Source organism: Nomascus leucogenys, chromosome 12, assembly GCF_006542625.1.
Source record: "Nomascus leucogenys isolate Asia chromosome 12, Asia_NLE_v1, whole genome shotgun sequence".
NCBI lineage: Eukaryota > Metazoa > Chordata > Mammalia > Primates > Hylobatidae > Nomascus > Nomascus leucogenys.
Window position 1 is genome coordinate 20,702,768 of NC_044392.1, and position 20,491 is coordinate 20,723,258.

General features: G+C 41.7%; 1 protein-coding gene across 1 annotated transcript in view; it reads left to right on the forward strand.

Annotated features, from left to right (window-relative positions):
- STX6 (syntaxin 6) overlaps window positions 1-20,491 on the forward strand; it is a 50,164-nt gene continuing 29,673 nt past the window's right edge. The window contains exons 1-3 of the mRNA XM_003258974.4: window positions 1-385; window positions 17,430-17,599; window positions 20,201-20,295. Of these exons, the coding sequence (XP_003259022.1) occupies window positions 351-385; window positions 17,430-17,599; window positions 20,201-20,295 (300 nt within the window). The 5' untranslated portion in view covers window positions 1-350. The remainder of the gene's footprint in view (window positions 386-17,429; window positions 17,600-20,200; window positions 20,296-20,491) is intronic.

The following is a 20,491-nucleotide window of genomic DNA, read 5'->3' on the forward strand; positions in this document are numbered from 1 at the left end:
GCCCTGGTCACGTGAGCGGGGTGCGGAAGTCGTGCTTCAGGCGGCGTTCGTGATTGGCCGCGGCCGAGGGTCCCGGGGGTGGGGTCAGGCTCTCCGACGCTTCGGGAGGAGCCGGGACTGGAGGCTGCTGAGGGGGCCGGCGCCCGAGTCCGGAATTCGGCCAGTGGTGCTCAGCGAGTGCTGGACCAGCGGCCGTCCCGTGCACCTGGCCTGCGCGCGTGCCCGCTGCTCGGCTTCCCCCGGACTAAGGCGCGGGCAGCTGCGGGAACAGGCGGGGTGGGCGGAAGGAGGCCGGGAGGCACAGGCGCCCTGTGCGCGGAGGAGGTGGAGGCGGCCGGGGCCGGGACGCCATGTCCATGGAGGACCCCTTCTTTGTGGTGAAAGGGTGAGTGTCGGCCGAGGGCTCCACCGGAGGAAGAGGTGGCGGTGCTGCCTGCCCGCACCTCCTAGGTCTTCTCGCAGTAGGGGGAGGGGAGATAAGTTGGAGCTAGGGAGGGGGGACAGTGGAGACGGCTTAGTCTTAAGGGCCATGACCAAGCGTCCAGAGACGTGCCCTCCATCCCTACCTGGACCGTGAAGCCACTGTCCCCAGCCAAGCCCCTGGTGGTGGGGGGCCCTTTTTGGTCTGTGCGCTGCGGTACAATTTATTTGGGGGCCGAGGGGCTCAGCAACTCTGCAGGTGGGGAAGGAGACACGCGGGTCCTGGCTCACACTGGCAGTCTAGTCGAGCATGGGACCTTGCTTCGAAGGAGCGAAAACAGCATGTGGGCAGGAAAAGGGAAATGGCCCTCCTGAGCTTTGTAGTTCGTGTTGACGGGGGTGAGCTCCATTGTCCATTGAGTTTGGAGCGCTTGTCCGCAGACTGGCGAGACCACAACAAGCCCAGAGGCCGTCTGAGCACGTTTGCTGGGAGGGAGGCGGGGGCGGGGGCCGTTCTGGGAGGCTGGGGAGCAGGGCACCGGAAGACAATTCAATGGGCGAGTTTTTACTGAGTAATGTGAGGAGAGGAAAGCAGTCGTTCATACTCAGTGATGATTTGGAAGGAAAACAAAATGAAACAAGCCAAACCAAACTTTCCTCAGCTTTCTATTAGCAACCGGAATTTTCTCACAGTGCTAAAGGAAATGAGTGTTGCTTGTTAACTCCTTGATTTCATCCAGGCTGTTTGACAGGTTTCTCCCATTTCTTCTGCCTTTCAGAATAGAACTGCCTTCTGTTCCCTTACAAGCTGTCCTAACTCATCTTTGATTGCTCGATTGTTTCTTTGGAGATAGAAACTTCAACTGCACTTTGTAATATCCACTTCGTAGCCATTAAACACATGCAAGAAGATCAACTCTGATGTAACTTTTAGTTTCTTATTAGAAACTTGTCAGTTTTCTGTTTTAAATATCAAACATGAAAAATCTGAAAACTACAAAGTTCCCAGATCAGTACTGATCACCACAGAATGTCCCTTGCTTTTTACTAGTTGCTGCTAGCTTCCTATGTCTCTAGTGGTGCAAGCTGGCCGTTGTATAGTCAAGTGTTGTAGAAAATTTAAATAGTATTTTAGGTGAAATACTTTATCGATGATGCAGTAAAATACATTTATACTATGTCTTAATATTTCCTGGAAAGGTTTTTTTCTTCACCTTACTCTAATTTAGATGGGAAAATGCTGTGTTGTAAATTTACTGGTAATATGTGGCTCCCTACCTGGAAAATGTGATATTTATTAGAAGGATTGATTTAGGGGTTAATTTTTAAAATAGACGTTTTTTCCTTGATTGAAAATTCTTAATGCTTAGGTTGGCAAAGGTTATCTCTGGCGGTAGAGATCAGAGATGATCAGAAATTTTTTGTTTGACTTTTTATGGAATTTGTCAAAAGCCTAAATAATTCTGCTGTAGTGGCATTTTTTTTTCTTGATGGTATCCAATACAGTCTACTAATGTTTGCTCACTGATTAAATATCACTACTTTATCGGAACATTGGCTTGGAGTTTTGATTCACTTTTACATCGTTTTAACTCCTGTCTTTAAGGTTCTTGAAGGAAAAGAGATTCTCAGTACCTTCTGCTGTGGAAAGGTAAAGTCACCCATGAAGGTGTATCCAGATTTTTGGGGAGTCATATACCTGTGTTTATTAAAAGTATCAAAAATGCATTACACAGCATGGAAAAATTAAAGGTGCCTAAGTTATGGCCCTTAGCCTAGGAGCTTCTAGTCTAATCTGAGAAACAAATTACCCCAAAATTAAGTAGAAATGACAGGTGGCAAATGAATGAGTGTTGAAGTGAATGCTACAGATGATAAGTGCCCCAGGAGTTCAGAGAAAGGTAACTCCTTGGGAATTGTTAGGATTAGGAAAGCTTTTGGAGGCAGTAGTGTATCTTGACTTAGGTTTTGAAGATGGGCAGAATTTAGATAATCAGGCCTGTCTCTCTTACTTGGATGCTTATCAGAGTCTTTTAATTGTTCTTCCTGCTTCTGGTCTCATTTCCTCTTTCAGCTGTCCTGGGATCTATTGGATCATTGCTGTCCAATAGAAGTATAATGCCAGCCACGTATGTCATTTTACATTTTCTAGTAGCCACAGTAAAATAAAAAGGAACAGGTGACACTAATTCTAATGTAATCTCTAATATACTCAAAATATTCAACATGTGATTAATATAAAGATTATTGATGAGATATTTTACTTTTGTACTGTCTTCCAAATCTAATACATATTTTACACTTACCGCACATTTAAGTTTGGATGTTAAATTTTCATCAGAAATAATTGATCTGTATTTAAAGCTCATTAAATAGTCTTTTTTTTTTTTTTTTTTTTTTTTTTTGAGACAGAGTCTTGTTCTGTTGCCCAGACTGGAGTGCAGTGGTGCAATCTTGGCTCACTGCAACCTCTGCCTCCCAGGTTCAAGCGATTCTTGCATCTCAGCCTCCTCAGTAGCTGGGACTACAGGTGTGTGCCACCTCACCTGGCTAATTTTTGTATTTTTAGGACTACAGGCACCCACCACCACGCCCGGCTAATTTTTTGTATTTTTTAGTAGAGACAGGGTTTCACCATGTTAGCCAGGATGGTCTCGATCTCCTGACCTTGTGATCCACCTGCCTCGGCCTCCCAAAGTGCTGGGATTACAGGCGTGAGCCAACATGCCTGGCCTACATACTCTTAATTGTTCCAAACATACATAAAAGTTTTTTGATAACTGAATTGCATATCAGTTACCAAGTTTACATTAATTAAAATTTAATTTCTGTCACATCAGCCACATTTCCAGTCAGTAGTTGTATGTGGCTTCCCTGTTGGACAGCACAGTGTAAGCTTTTCTAGAGTCCCAGGCAGGTGTACCCTACTTAATATTATTCAGTGGCTGCTGCTGGCCTGCAGAATAAAGTGCCAACACTTCCTGACCTCGCTGATCTAGCCTCTGCTCTCCCTTAGCCTTAGTACTCCAGCAGTGCCAGACTCAGTACAGTGACTATGATTGCTGTACTGGATGCTCTTACTCTGCATGCACCCACACTGCCTGATTCACCCACGCAGCTTTCTGGAGTCAGTGTAAGCATTAACCTTGCCTCCAGGAAGTGCTTCCTTTGTCACCGCTAATTATTGGACCTCGTCCTCTGTCTCTCTTTCATTATTAGACTGTGAGCTCTGACGGTTGGGACTGGGTTGTTTTTTTTTTTTTTTTCTGTATTTCCAGCCTACACCTTGAATAAATAGTGTAAATGTTGAACACATACTCTTTGTTGGTGGTGGTGATTGTGATGGAATGGTGCCTCATGGGTGAGAACACCGCCAGCAAAAGGCCTCAGTTGGGCAATGTGTGTTAGAAATGATCTAGAAGAGCAGCCCAGGTGGAGTAGACAGTTTAGGGAAGTAGTAGTAACAGCTCACATTTAAAGGATGCATCTCCAGTGCCAGGCATACATATAAAGTGCCAAGTAAGCACTTTATATGAATTTTTCACTCTGTAAAAACACCCATATGATGATACTAGCCACATTTTAGAGAAGCTGAGGAAGTGTTAGAGGGGTTAACTTACTTGCCCAGGGTCACACAGCTAATAAGTGGTGTACTCAGGCTTCAAATTAGAACAACCTGATTTCACACTACTGTCACTACTTCCCAGTGCAGGTAAAATAGGGTCAAGTTATGTTGGCCTAAAGAGAATCTCATCTTGAGGCCATTACAGATTTTTAAAGCAAGGAAATGACATGAAATTAGGATTTTAGGAATATTGATTTGGTAGTAGTGTTGGATGCATCAGTGTGAGGAAAGATGAAAAAGGAGACCAGTTAGAAAGCTGTTGTAACTTATACATGCAGTGGTTTGTGCTTGAATGTTTGAAGCTCCTTTTGGGAGGTTTTGACATTGTCAATGTCCTGTTCAGAACAGAATCCCACAACAGGGATTGCTGTTTTATCCTTATGAAGTAGGTATTATTATTGTCATCATTTCACAAAAAGGAGAATGAAACTTAGTAAAAAAACTTCAACTTTATAAGCTTGTACGTGGAAAGGCCAGGATTTATATATTTATTATAAATATATATTATATATAAAATATGGTCATTTAAAAAATTGGGATTATATGTTATATATGGTTTTATGACTTTTTCTTTTCTTTTCTTTTTTTTTTTTTTTTTGGGGACAGAGTCTTACTCTGTCGCCCAGGCCGGAGTGCAATGGCAATGGCGTGATTTCAGCTCACTGCAACCTCCACCTCCTGGGTTCAAGCGATTCTCTTGCCACACCCTCCCAAGTAGCTGGGACTACTGATGTGTGCTACTATGCCTGGCTAATTTTGTATTTTTAGTAGAGATGGGGTTTCACCCTGTTAGCCAGGCTGGTCTTGAACTTTTGACCTCAGGTGATCCACACACCTTGGCCTCCCAAAGTGCTGGGATTATAGGCATGAGCCACCGCGCCTGGCCTGTTTTATGACATTTTCATCTGTATTTCTTTATATCCTTCAGACTTCTGGGTGGCAGCTTTTAATGATTGCATTGTATTTTGTCATATAAATGTTCATCCTGGAAGATAAATTATATTTATGATCACACCACAATTAATGTGGTGATAAGCCTACTTGTCATAGGTCTGTATTGCTGTTTCTGATTTTCATAGCCTGTATTCCTGCAGCATAATTGCTAATTCAGAGGGCAGGCACAGCAAAGCATTTGATGCATACTACCACGTTGTCTTCCAGAATATTCCCCCCTGCCCCTCAAAGTGTTTGAGGGACCCAACTCCCTTGATTCCAGTACTACTGGGATTTTTGTTTAAAAAAAATCATCAGCCGGGCGCGGTGGCTCACGCTTGTAATCCTAGCACTTTGGGAGGCTGAGGCGGGCGGATCACGAGGTCAGGAGATCGAGACCACGGTGAAACCCCAGCCACCGCACCCAGCCAAGGATGGTTTTTTTGTTTGTTTGTTTGTTTTGAGACAGAGTCTCACTCTGTCACCCAGGCTGGAGTGCAGTGGTGCGTCTTGGCTCACTGCAACCTCCGCCTCCCGGGTTCAAGCAATTCTCCCTGCCTCTGCCTCCCGAGTAGCCCACCACCACGCCCGGCTAATTTTTGTATTTTTAGTAGAGACAGGGTTTCACCGTGTTGACCAGGCTGGTCTTGAACTCCTGACCTCAGGTGATCTGCCCGCCTCGGCCTCCCAAAGTGCTTGTATTACAGGCATGAGCCACCGCACCCAGCATGATAATAGTTTTATTATTATTTATTTTATTTTATTTTATTTTATTTATTTATTTTTACAGGCGTGAGCCACGGCACTCGGCCCGGGATGTGTTTTTTTTTTTTTTTTTTTTTTTTGAGACAGAATCTCGCTCTTTTGCCCAGGCTGGAGTGCAGTGGCGCTATCTCGGCTCACTGCAAGCTCCGCCTCCTGGGTTCACGCCATTTTCCTGCCTCAGCCTCCCGAGTAGCTGGGACTACAGGCGCCCGCCACCACGCCCGGCTAATTTTTTTTGTATTTGTTTGTATTTTTTTAGTAGAGACGGGGTCTCACCGTGTTAGCCAGGATGGCCTCGATCTCCTGACCTCATGATCCGCCCGCCTCGGCCTCCCAAAGTGCTGGGATTACAGGCGTGAGCCACCACGCCCGGCCTGATAATAGTTTTATTTCCAGGTTTTTGGCTGTGGATTGATGTTGAAATAATGACATAAGTAAGCTGATGAGTAAGATGGTATATGTTATGTTGTGTTCTTTAACCTTCTCTGTCTGCATGTCTAGCTTTATTAACACTGGATTATGAGCTCCTCGAGGGCATCACGCATTCTATTCACTGTTGAAAAACTGTTTATTGGTACAGTCACTGTGAAAAAAAATAACGCTTGTTTGTTAATTTTGGCCCAGTAAAATCGAATCTAAATCAAATTTAATACTTTCTAAAAAGCAGAATCCAGTGTTTCGTTGTGAGAACAACTTTGCAAGCCTTTATTATAAATTTGAATGTTTAATATTATTTAGCTCCTTAGTTTGGAGAACACTATGCAGATATGTGAAAGATATATTGTGTAAGATTTTGCAGTAGAGTTGAGATGCTGTGGAGATTGAAAAAAAAGAAAGACCCATGCTGGGAATGATGGTCAATCTAGGCCTTAAAGGAAGTGTCTGCTGAGGTGTAAGGCTCTTCTAGGCTGGGGAAACAACTGAGCGGAAGTCAAGAACCAGGAATGAGAAAGATAAAGATGGGAAGAAGACCTGCCAACTGAAACAGAATTTGTTTTAGTGAGAAACCATGCTTGATATTAAAGTCAGCCAGTTTGGGTTAGGAGGAGGAGTGGGAGGGGGTTTGAATACCTGCCTGAGGAGTTTAAATTTAATCTGATTTCTATCATAAATTCTAAATCAGGAGGTAGTTTTTAAACTAGCAGTTACTATTCACTTGCTTATAGTCAGCTTTTAAGGGTTCAAACCCAGATCTTCCGATTCTACAAAGAAAACAGATTTGTGGGCCGGGTGCTATGGCTCATGCCTATAATCCCAGCACTTTGGGAGGCCAAGGCAGGCGAATCACAAGGTCAGGAATTCGAGACCAGCGTGGCCAACATGGTGAAACCCCATCTCTACTAAAGATACAAAAAATTAGCTGGGTGTGGTGGCGAGCACCTGTAGTCCCAGCTACTTGGGAGGCTGAGGCAGGAGAATCGCTCGAACCCTGTTTTGCAGTGAGCTGAGATCACACCACTGCACTCCAGCCCTGGTGACAGTGCAAAACTCCCTCTCAAAAAAAAAAAAAAAAAAAAAGATTTGTGTGGAAGCTTTGCAAAAATGCAATTAAATAAGTCTTGGTAATAGAAGGTGTCTTATAATCAGGGTTGGAAAAACTTGAGGCAAGCAGCCAATATGTCTGAGCCCCAAGGTCTCTTATTTATGTTTAATGAGCACAAACTAGATTATCTTGAAAGTTCCTTCCAGATCTGAAAATTCAGTGATTGGATTTAAGTAGAGGTTGTGCAAGGTAAGGAGGAGGAGGAGTCAAAAATGACTCTTGTCTAGACAAGTGTTGATACTTGGAAAATGGTGGGACTATTGGCTAAAATGAGGAAGCTAGAAAGGGAAGCAGATTTTTCTATTTTGTTTGTTTTGAATACATTATGTTCTGCAGGGAGGATATGATTAATTTGGTTTTAGGGAAATGGAATGATCCTATAGGCAGCTAAAAATGTAGGAATTAAGCCTGGCTGAGTGGTTAGGGTTGGAAGTATAGTGGGGGAGTCATCACCTTAAGAGGGGTGCTTTGAACTTGTGAATGCTGATGAGCACATAGAGGCCACAAAAAGAGTGCTGGGAAACATTGGGATCCAGTGGAGGAAGAGGAAGGAGAAAACTGGTAGAAAACTAGAACAGCACAATGTCACAGAGACAGAGAAAGTGAGAGTTTAAAGCAAATAGATATAATGGGCCATAGTGTCAAGTGCACCAAAAATGAGGACAAGTTAAATTCACTCGTGACTTTGACCTGCAGTGTCATTGGTGGAGTTGTGGAAGCAGCAGTAAGTTAGGGTCAAAAATTGTATATAATTGTAGGTAACTGAGTAAAAATGATGTTTCATTTTCACAAGAGTAATTACAAAATATGTCACAGTGTGGTTGAATTTGGAAATGGCAATAAAGTCAAGTAAAGGGTGTTCATGTGTTTCCTTTCAAATACAAACTATGTGAATGTAGAAGTCAATCAATAAAAAGAGCTCCTCTCTTTCTGGAGAGATTGGTGGTGAAACCAGGTTTGTGGGGTATGGGGCAGGAACCAGTTGGAGAAGAGTGAGGAGTGGGAGTCTGATGTGGTTGTAGAGGCTCGCTCAACCTGAATTTTTCATGTTTCATTACTAGAATGGAAACTTTCAGCCTTGACTAGCCTCTTTTACTGTATTGATGAAATGGGGATCCCTCTGTAAAGACTTGCAGAGTAGGTGCTGTCCCAGATAAAGGAGTTGTTGGGCAGATTGTATTTTTTCCAATGATGGCTGCACCAATAAATGTTCTGTCCTGTGTTGCTTTTCTTTTTCTTTTTCTTTCTTTCTTTTTTTTTTTTTTTTTTTTGAGATGGAGCCTTGCTCTGTCGTCCAGGCTGGAGTGCAGTGGCGCAGTCTCGGCTCACTGCAACCTCCGCCTCCTGGGTTCAAGCGATTCTTCTGCCTCAGCCTTCTGAGTAGCTGGGTTAACAGGCGTGTGCCACCACACCTGGCTAGTTTTTGTATTTCTAATAGAGACAGGGTTTCACTGTATTGGCCAGGCTGGTCTCGAACTCCTGACCTGGTGATCCACCCGCCTCGGCCTCCCAAAGTGCTGAGATTACAGGCGTGAGCCACCACGCCCAGCTGTTTGTTTTTATTAAATTGTGAAGCTGGCATCCTTTTATCAAACTGGAGTTTGTATTCCCTTTCTTTGAACCTGGGCAGACCTTTATAAACTGCTTTGACTAGCAGATTGAAGCAGAAGTGACGCTGCTTGACTCCTGAAGCTTAAGTCATAAAAGACAACCACTATACCTTCCGTCTGCATCTTTCATCTTGGGACACAAGTGTAGGCTACCCTCAGCTAACATGTAACAAGTCCAGTTACATTGAAGCCACTCTGTTAGAGCATGCGTGCAGACTGTGGAGAGATGGAGAGATGTGATGCCTTTACAGCCCCAGCCTGTTTAATATTTTCAGCCGAGGTCCCAGACATTGTGGAACAGGGACAAGTCAGCTCTGCTGTGTCTGATTCCTGATCTACAGACTCCATGACATGATAAATGGTTGTTTCACACCACTAAATTTTGGGGTCATTGTTAAACAACCACGATAACTAGAACAGATGCCAATTCAGAGTCTGCCAGCATGGGCAAAGAAGAAAGGATAAATCAAAACGATGAAGGGGAGGCCAAGGCAGGAGAATCACTTGAGGCCAGGAGTTTGAGATCAGCCTGGGCAACAGCGAGACCCTGTCTCTACGATAAATAAAAAAAATTAGCTTGGCATGGTGGTGTGCACCTGTAGTCCTAGCAACTTGGGAGGCTGAGACAGGAGAATCCTTTGAACCCAGGAATTCGAGATTACAGTGAGCTGTGATTGCACCACTGCACTCCAACCTGGGTGACCCTATCTCAACCACAACAGGAAAAAGGATGATGGGTGTTGTGGCTACACTTACGCAATTTGTTGGTACAACTGAATGACAAATACTGGGGAACAAAGCTCCCTAATGGCTGAGATACTCTTTCTTCTCATTTTACTTGGCAAACTTGGTTAGATACAAGTAAGAAAACTTTGTGAATTTTTTTTGGACATCTGGATGTATTGCTTGTGGCCCCAGAGGCTAGTTTGGTAGTGTACCAGATTGGGAGGTTGTATGGAAGAGGCTCAACTATCAATGACGAGGGATCAATGTTGGGCTAACTTCAAAAATAAATGAGGTTGGTTTGCCAGAATCACCTTTTTATTTATGAAGAATGGAAGAATTGGCTGGGCACGGTGGCTCATGCCTGTAATCCCAATACTTTGGGAGGTCAAGGTGGGTGGATCACCTGAGGTCAGGGGTTTGAGACTAGCCGACCAACATGGAGAAACCCCGTCTCTACTAAAAATACAAAATTAGCCGGGCATGGTGGTGCATGCCTGTAATCTCAGCTACTCGGGAGGCTGAGGCAGGGTAATCGCTTGAACCTGGGAGGCGGAGGTTGCGGTAAACTGAGATTGTGCCATTGCACTCCAGCCTGGGCAACAAGAGTGAAATTCCATCTCAAAAAAAAGAAGAAGAATGGAAGAATCCGGATGCTTGGATGACTTTATTTTGTTTTTCCCAAGATACATTCTTCAAAGATGTGGGCAGTGTTTCCATTTTTGACAGCTACTTACTGGGAAAGCTCTGCATTGCGAGTGGTCCTATGGGCATTGTGGTGAATTGCCGTGAAGAGCTTTCATTCTGGTGTCTGTAGGGAGTTTAGTCCATGAGAAGATGACAGTTTCCATGATTTTGATGGGCTGTTTTGTAGACAGCAAGGGGGAAAAGCCACATCTCTAGAATTGCCAACACTGGCTCTTGGTATCCACGAAATGCTACCTGTATCAGACGAGACTGATTTGGGCAGCATGTGTGACGGATAGCGTAAGATATGCTTGATGTGTGGAGATAGCCGTCTTTCTCTTTCAAGGATTTGAAAAAGGCTTCTCTGGGTCAGCAGCTAAAACTATAATTCCTAGGAAAGTCATCAGCAAGTTTTTAGTGAAATGCTGCCAGATGTGATTCTCCAAGCTGTGGGTGAGCAGATTGTTATTTACCAAGAAGTTTGCTAAGCTGAAGAACTCTGACAATTCAAGGTATACCTGCTTCAAGGTATATACTGCGTCATGGTATACTCCCTCATGGAAAGTGCTGGGTATCAAACTTTAATTTTTCTGATTACATAATTGGGGAAAAAATAGCTAAATCAGACATAGAGATAAGGGATAAAGAAGCACTATCTGTGATTGTCACCTTTCTAGAGACAGACAAAAATGGATCTCTGTTGCCTAAGCAGTGAGCAGTTGTAGCTGCTCACTCAGCGGGAAGTGCTCCTCAAAGTGAAGTGCTCCTCCCAAAGTGCAGTGCTCACACAGGCTAGTTGTGTAGAACAGACAACAGTGGTGAGTGGACATTTGTGGGTCATGCCTCACTAGCCAACTGATACTGAAACAACTCCCCTGCCTTTCCTGAGAAAGAAATGTGAAATCAAGTAGATGGGCACTTCTCCTGTAAAAAACCCTCACAAATCTCAAATAGGTGACATGATTATATGCTACTGTTTTATGAATTGACTTACTTGGAATGCCAAATAATCTTCAGTTTTTGGTTGCAAGTACTTACAAGTGGTTCTGAATTGAGAGGGTTGTCTCCCTGGTTAGATTTGTACGTTATTAGGTGTGTCTTGTTGCTCTTGAAGCTGTTAGAAATCCCACATGCTTTAGAAAATTCTGGTTACCATTAATATCTTCCAAATAAGACTTGTGACCAACATTGTTTTCTGCTTCCAGTTCATGCCTTCTTTTTCAGGCTAACACTGAAATGATATTGGAAGAACAGTTGGGAGGTTTTCCACTTAGAGAGACCTCTTTGCTTGCTATTGAGATGGGATTCCCTGATACACTGCAGATTCTGGCCGTCTTTCAAGATCTGAGCCATTGCTGGCAATTTCCACATTTGTGACCCCTTAAAACATCCATCTTAAAAATGTGAAATAACGACTAGTTTACCTTTCTTATGTCTGTGTTACTAAATGAAAACTAAACATGAATCCTTTTTTTAAAAATAAGAGCTTTAGAGTGGAATAAGCCAAGTCGCCGGTCAGGCCTGTGGGGTGCTGAGCTTTATTCTACAATTGCTTTGTAGCATTTTTCTAATTCCTGCCATTTCTTTCATTTTTTTCCTCAGGACATGCTTTACTTCTTGCATACTTAAGGATTCCTTGGCTTCACACTCAGTGCTACTAGAATCCACCCATGCACACTCCTCGACTCCAGTCTATCAGTGTCTTAAGACATTGTAGTTCTGAAAGCATGGCCTGTAAATCACAAGGGATCCCCAAGATCCTTTCACAGAAGGATCTACCAGCTCAAAACTCTTTTCATGATAATATTCAGATATTATCTGCCTTTTTCACCATGTTGACATTTGCACTGATGGTGCCAAAGCTGTGGTGGCTAAAACTCCTGGTGCCTTACCAAAAATCAAGGCAGTGGTGCTGTGCCATGCTTTCTGTGGTATTCCTCATCACCTTGTACTAACAGTAAAAAAAAAAAAAGAAAAGAGTCATATTACCCTAAGAATATTCTTCATGAGGCCGGGCACAGAGGCTCACACCTGTAATCCTAGCACATTAGGAGGCTGAGCTGGTTGGATCGCTTGAGGTCAGGAGTTTGAGACCAGCCTAGCCAACATAGTGAAACTCCGTTCCTACTAAAAATATGAAAATTAACTGAGTGTGGTGGCGCATACCTGTAATATCAGCTACTCGGGAGGCTGAGGCAGGAGAATCGATTGAACCCAGGAGGCGGAGGTTGCAGTGAGCTGAAATAGCACCACTGCACTCCAGTCTGGGTGACAGAGTGAGATTCTGTCTCAAAAAAGAATATTCTTCATGAAACAGTAAAAATAATTTTATAAAATCTTGACCCGCAAGTATAATTTTTCTCATTTTTTTAAAGTTATAATTTACCTACAATAAAAAGCAACCTTTTTGGTGAACACTTCTGTGAAATTGACAAATTCATGTAGTTGTGTAATCATCACTTCCACAAGCAGGATACAGCACAGATCCATCGCCCGAAAACGTTTCTCTGTATGCCTTCTGGTCCTTCCCCCATGTCGAGCACCTGGCAAACACTGAACTGTTTTCTGTTCTTATAATTTTGCCTTTTCCGGAATGTTATGTCAGTGAAATCGTATAGCACATGGCCTTCTGAATCTAACTTTTTTCACTTAGCCTAATGCATTGGAGATTCATCTATGTTGTTGTATGTAGCTGTAGTTTGTTCCTTTTTATTGCTGAATAGTATTCTGTTATATACTACAGTTTATCCACTCATTAGTTGAAGGACATGTGGGTGGTTTACAATTTTTGGCTGTTATTAATAAAGCTACTATAAAAATGTGCAGGCTATGTGAACATAAGTTTTCATTTCACTTAGGAGTGGGACTTTCTGGTATGGTAAATATATGTTTAAGAAACAACCAAACTCTCTTCCAAATGGCTGTACTATTGTGCCTTTCCACCAGTAAGTTATGAGAATTCCAGTTACCCCACCACCTTTCCAGCATGTCGCATTGTCGGTTTTGTTTTCATTTTAATCCATTCTAAATATGTAGTAGTATCTAATTGAAGATTTAAGTTGCATATCATTAATGATATTGGGCATCTTTTCCTGTGCTATTTGTCATATGTATGTCTTTGGTGAAGTGACTGGTCAAATCTTTTGCTTTTTTTTTTTTTTTTTGGAAATAGTCTTGCTCTGTCACCCAGATTGGAGTGCAATGGCACGATCTCGGTTCACTGCAAGCTCTGCCTCCCAGGTTTAAGTGATTCTCCTGCCTCAGCCTCCTGAGTAGCTGGGATTACAGGCACCCGTCACCATGCCCAGCTAATTTTTTTGTATTTTTAGCAGAGGTGGGGTTTCACCATGTTGGTCAGGCTGGTCTTGAACTCCTGACCTCAAGTGATCCACCTGCCTTGGCCTCCCAACGTGCTGTGATTACAGGCATGAGCCACTGCACCTGGCTTTGTTTAATTGGGTTTTTCTTATTAAGTTTTGAGAGTTTTTAAAAAATATATTCTGGATATATCATTAATCAGATATATAGTTTGTAAATATCTTCTCCCTTAGTATATATTTTAATATTCCACTGGCAAAATGGAAGTGTGCGTGAAGCATTTTTGTGATGTATTGTTAAGTAAAATGGTTGTCTCTAGGAAAAGCACTTATGTGATTGAGTTGTGTGTTGAATAGAAATCTCATTTTTACTGGAGAGAATGACAAACTGGTTACTCAGACTTGCAGGCTTTCTTAAATCTCAAATTTATCTAAAAAATTCTCGAGATATTTTCTCACAAATGAATGAGGTGAACCTGTCACTTCATGGAAAATAAATGACAGTATTTTTACCAGTGATAAAATTAGAGCCTTTTGTTTAAAAAAAAACACCAGAATTTTAGAAAGCTTATATCAACTACTGTGCTCTTACAGATTTCTAGTACTTAAGTTTTTCTGATGAAATTGGTGGTGATAGTAACAAATATGATTTTGGATACTGTGTATTGAAATGAGCTGGCATTTGGAGGTTCTGCAATACTCAGTAGACTGATACTTTCCTAATGACCAGTACATGATGTTATAAAATCATCCAAAAGTAAAAGATCCAAAGTACAGGTTGAGCATCTCAAATATGAAATGTTCCAAAATCCAAAACTTTTTAAGCACCAACAAGATGCTCAAAAGAAATGCTCATTGGAGCATTTTGGATTTTGGATTTTCAGATTGGGGTGCTCAACTGGTAAGTACAATGCCAATATTCTAAATCTGAAAAAATCCCAAACATTTCTGGTCCCAAGCATTTTGGATAACGGAATCTCAGCCTGTACAAGATTGACCAATGGATCATAGTATAAGGGAAACAAAGCTCCCTAATGACTGAGATACTCCTTCCCATTTTACTTGGTAAACTAAGAAAAACAAGAAAATTATTACTGTAAAATAAGAAAATCTAAAAAGTTCTTTAATACAGTTTTAGGATCCACATTGCAGCCAACCTTTAACAGCCAGTTGTCAAGTTTTGGTATACTATCAAAAAAGTACATCCACAATTGTCCGAAAAGACTATTAAAATTCTCCTCACTTTTCCAAGTATATATCTGTATGAGGCTGGATTCTCATCATATGCTTCTACCAAAATGTATGTCCACAGACTGATGGTAGAAGTGGATATGAGAATCCACATTTATTGAAGAGATTTGCACAAATGCAAAACAGTGCCATTCTCACTACTTTTTTTTGTTTTAGAATTTTTAAAAAACATTGTTAACATGTAAGCTCACATTTTAAAGTTGACAAATATTTTTAAAATGTCTGTTTGAATTCCTAATATAGTAAATAGCATTAGATATATAGTACACATAACTCTAAGCTCTTTGGGGTCTTCAATGATTTTGAAGAGTTCAAAGGAGTCTCCTGAGACCAAAAAAGTTCATAGATTGCTACTTAGAATTTAATTCCAGCATCATAATTGTGTGCTGGTGGTGGAGAACAAACCTAAGCCCTAGCCCAAGGCTTCTTGGTTTGAGGCTTCTGGTTCTCAAGAAGGAATTCATATTTACTTTACAAAATTGATACATTTTATATTCTTTAAAAGATGTCTTTACAGATAACCTCTTTAACTCTGTCTTCCATTATCATAGATGATAGTCAGTACTTACAAATAAACCAATGCAATCAGCCCTCCATCTCTGTGGGTTCCAAATCTGTGGATTCAGCCAACTCAGGATTGAATATATTCAGTAAAAAAAAAAGAATGGTTGCACCTCTACTGAACATGTACAGACTTTTTTTTCTTATTCCCTAAACAATGCAGTATAACAGCAATTTACATAGCATTTAAATTACATTAGGTATTATAAACTAGAGATGATTTAAAGTATGTAGGAGGATGTGCGTAGGTTATATGCAAATACTATGCCACTTTATGTAAGGACTTCAGCATCTGCAGATTTGGTATCCTGTGGAGGTCCTGGAACCAATCCCCCGAGGATACCAAAGGATGACTTACTTTGCATTAAGGAATGATACATAGCTCTTTCTCCACTAAATCACCCAGATCCCATAAAGAGTAAAGAAGTAGATTTGCACCTCACTTAATTCTTCCCCATTTTATCTTAAATAGGGTTTCTCATTAGCACTGAAAGTTTAAAGGCTGACATGAAAGGAACAATGAGGTGACTTGCCTAAGCCGTAAACTAGATGTGAATAGACCTTGGTAGATTTGTTGTCCATATAGTTTGCTTATTTACTCAGCCTGCGCCTAGAAGCTGTATTCTCTGTTTAACGTTCAGCCTCTTAGCTCTCATCAGTATGCCATAGACCTAAATATTGTAAGGTGCTTTTCTTCATTTTTGTTAGCACTTTTTTTCCAGTACTTGAAATGTCAGAGGGTATAGGATGTGTGTGAATTCTGTCTTAAAGCCATAGACAACAAAAACCCTAATCAGCTAGAACACGTTTTTGTGGTCTTTGTTCCAGAAGAAATCATAGAAGGGTCAAAACAGTTCTTATAGTTTGGGAGCAGTGGGATTATCATCTTCGAACATGAGAGACCATATGATTATCAAATGACTCCTTTTTGGCTTTTATATGTGGTAGTATTAGATTATAACATTTAAATGGTGGATATTGGCCCAGTGGTGGGGGTAAAAGTTCTTAAAATCTTGTGACTATATCTAATCTAAAAGCATGCTAGATCATAGCACTTAATGGCCTAGTCTCATTCTCTAAACAAGAAAAACACTAATCTGGCTGGGCGTGGTGGCTCATGCCTGTAATCCTAGCACTTCGGAAGGCTGAGGCAGGTGGATCACCTGAGATCAGGAGTTCGAGACCAGTCTGGCCAATATGGTGAAACCCTGTCTCTACTAAAAATACAAAAATTAGCCAGGCATGGTGGCGGGCGCCTGTAATCCCAGCTACTTGGGAGGCTAAGGCAGAAGAGTCACTTGAACCCGGGAGGTAGAGGTTGCAGTGAGCCAAGATCGCACCACTTCACTCCAGCCTGGGCGAAAGAGTAAGACTCCGTCTCAAAAACAAAACAAAAACAAACACTAATCTGGTATATGGTATTGCTTAATTAAGGAAAGTAGGTATATTTAAAGCTAATAATGTTTGGAAATTGAATGAGATTTTGGGTTTAAAAATTTCTGAGATTAAAATACTTAACCTATAATAAAATGGTAGCTATGTAAGAGTAACCTTCCCTCCAGCATTCTCATTCCTCCCACACCAAGAAAAGAAAGGCCATATTAGGACTTATCATCTGAGTATAACTTATTAATACTATCACACCAAGTGGAAGCATGTGGGAATGCTCATTGCCCTTTAATTTGTAGGATTGCTTCATTATACTTTTACATATAGTCTGTTCACAGAAAAATACTAAATTTATCCTTCCCCAACAAACTTGATACTGTAGCTGCTTAAATAATGGCTATTGTATTCCAAGCATCAGCTGAGAACATAATACTCAGACTGTGTATCAAAGTTTTGAACTTTGATATTTGTCTGTGAAGAGCCTTCTGTGGGAATGGTGGTTGCTGAGGATGGTGTATGATCATAAATGTTAACCTAAATCGTGCAGTAACTTGTCCATGGAATGTTTTCTGTGATTTCTCTCCCTTGCCTCGTCTTGATTACAGAGAGGTACAGAAAGCAGTCAACACTGCCCAGGGATTGTTTCAGAGATGGACAGAGCTCCTCCAGGACCCCTCCACAGCAACAAGGGAAGAAATCGACTGGACCACCAACGAGCTGAGAAACAACCTCCGGAGCATTGAGTGGGATCTAGAGGACCTTGATGAAACCATCAATATCCTTTTCTGTGGTGTCTCTGCCATTTGGGATAAATAGACAAATGGACAAGTTTTTCTCCAGTTGTTTCCAGTATGTAGATGAAACATTTTCTTTTATAATCGATTAATGTTTGTTGCTCTTACTTGTACCATGACATGTTTAAAGTATTTGCCCAGTAAGTTAAGGTACAGTAGCCAAATTCTTGTACAGTGTGTGACAAATCCTGTCTATAAATGTATATCTATAAAGGCAGCATAGTGTAATGATTATGACTCTGGACCCTGGAGTCAGATTTCTGGTGTTCAAGTCCTGGCTCCACCAGTGTAAAGGGAAAAAAAAAACCCTTTTTTTTTTTAAGTCTCTACCCTTACACTCAAGTCGGTATGATATTTCTGACACTGTCTACTTGGAGATAGCATCAGGTCCACAGGTTAAGAGCTCAGTCCCACAAGGCTGCCCCCACTTCAGATGCCAGTTGCAAGCCCCAGGTTGTGACCAGTGCTTCCGACTGACCAGGTATAAATTGGAGTTCCCACAACCCCCTCCATAGATCGAATTAATTTAATTTGCAAGAGCAGCTCACAGAACTCTGGGAAACAGTTTCCTTAGGTTTATCCGTTTATTGTAAAGGATATTACAAAGGATACAGATAAATGACCAGATGGAAGAGAAGCATGCAAGGTATGGGAGAAAAGGTGTAGCACTTCCCGGCCCTCTTCAGGTGCCTCCAGGAACCTCCACATGTTCACCTCTCTGGAAGCGTCCTGAACTCTGTCCTTTTGGTGTTTGTGGAGGATTCATTTCGTAGGCATGATTGATCACGTCAGTTCGCCATTGGTGATCAACTCAGCCTTCAGCCCCTTTCCCCTGGGGTGGGGTTAAGCAGGGGGCTGAAAGCTTCAACTGTCTAATCACATGGTTGGTTTCTGTGGGACCAGCCCCTCATCCTGAGGCTATCTAGAAACCCCCAGCCATCAATTATGCCATTAACATACAAAAGATACTCATCTGGAGATTCCAAGGGATCTAGGAGCTGTGTGCCAGGAATGAGGGGCAGATACCAAATTTGCATTTATTATATTACAGTATCACAACCAGTTACCATGTGACTTGGGCTCATCACTTAACCTCCTGTGCTTCAGTTTCCTCTTTAGTGGAAAGTTAGGATAACAAGAGTACCTAGCTCATAGGATTATTGGGATTATACAGGTAAAGAGTTTAGAATGGCACCTGGCACACAGCTTATGTAATAGAGTTAGCAGTCATTATCATATAGAGGTCCATACAGGCCAGTGTTCCACTTTGGTAATTAGAGATCAAAAAATCTTTTTGTAGACTGTCTTCATGTTTAAAAAGTGATGTTACAGTGCTACCGTCCATTGAAGAGGCGTCTTGTTCCATGAAACTGCATTTAGTAAAAGCAGATCTGTTCTGCTAATTCATAGTATTGATGCGAAGTAAGTCCACTGATCTGACTCATGCACTGGAGAACTGTAAAAACTTCATTATATAGCCTTTTTTTTCAACTGGAAATCCCACTTAACCAAAACTTTAGATGGAAGATAATGCCACTTGCATGTTCTGAGTTCTGTTTTGTTTTTTCCCTAAGTGAGATAAAACATTAAGGAAGCCAGCTTCTGTCAGGATCACCTTATAGTTAGCACAGGTTTGTATGCAGTTGATACATGGAGTAAATAATTTTTGTTATTCATGATGACCCCGGTACCTTTTACATTATTAAAAGGCAAGTATGTTCTCTAAAATTAGTGGCAAATATGTGAGGGGGCAGGATCAAAAGCACAGTTACAGGGAGATAATTCTTCCCTTGAGACAGGAGGGAAGGAAAAAAAGTTAGGAGAGATAGAGAAAATGTGAGATTAGAAAAACAAAAGCTTTAATAGATACTCATCATTCAACCAGCAAATGTTTATTGAGTATACTATGTGCCAGGCATTTTGTTGATTACGGAGATTAGATTAATAAACATTATGCCAGCCCTCACAGAACTTTGAATGGATAGGGATGGGGGACAGATGGTAATCAAGTAATAACACAAATAGATACCTGCAGACTGTGAAAGAGAAGTATAGAGAGCTATGCGAGTGTCTGACATGGTGCGTCGGACCAGGCTAGAGGGTAAGGGAATGAGGGCAGCTTCTCTGAAGAAGGCCTGATCTCTCTAGATTAAGAAGTAGGGTTAGCATCTTGGCGTAATGGGAAGTGGTTTGGAATGGCAGGAGAAAAAGGCTTGCAAAAGCTGTCTTAGTAAAGGTGATCAGGAGTCAAAAAAGGATAGACACAAGTGTTGACACAAGTGTTGGCAAACAGGAAGAGCCTAGCTCAGCTGTGGTCAGATAGCCCTAAGCATTTGCAGTGAAGCTCATCAGCAGGGGCTATGCTTCCTAACCAGACAGATCATCTCTGTCTTGGGGCAAAGGGATCCTCCCTCCTGTGGCTGTGGGCAGAGGAAGTCTGAGAATGATTGGTGTCCAGCTGACTATGTTTTCAGAAAGTTTGAGCCAGATTTTATTTGTTTGCATGTGAGAGATTCAGTGAGTTAACAGGATGTTGCCAGGCTTTGATGATGAAATTGTTTTACCTTGACTTTTTGACCTACGCATAGTTGAAGCAAATCCTAGAAAATTTAACCTTGATGCAACTGAATTGAGTATAAGAAAAGCCTTCATTACAAGTACTCGGCAAGTTGTCAGGGTAAGGAATATGATCTTATTGTGTTGTCTGTATAAAAAATAGCCAGACTTCTTAGAGCTCTTTCCCTTAATTGTAAACTAATAGGTCACCTCTGAAACCACTTTTTAAATATGAATTAAATGTGAGCTTCCCCATATGTAATTTCTCTGATTGGCTCATGCCTGTATCTCAGCACTTTGGGAGGTGGAGGTGGGTG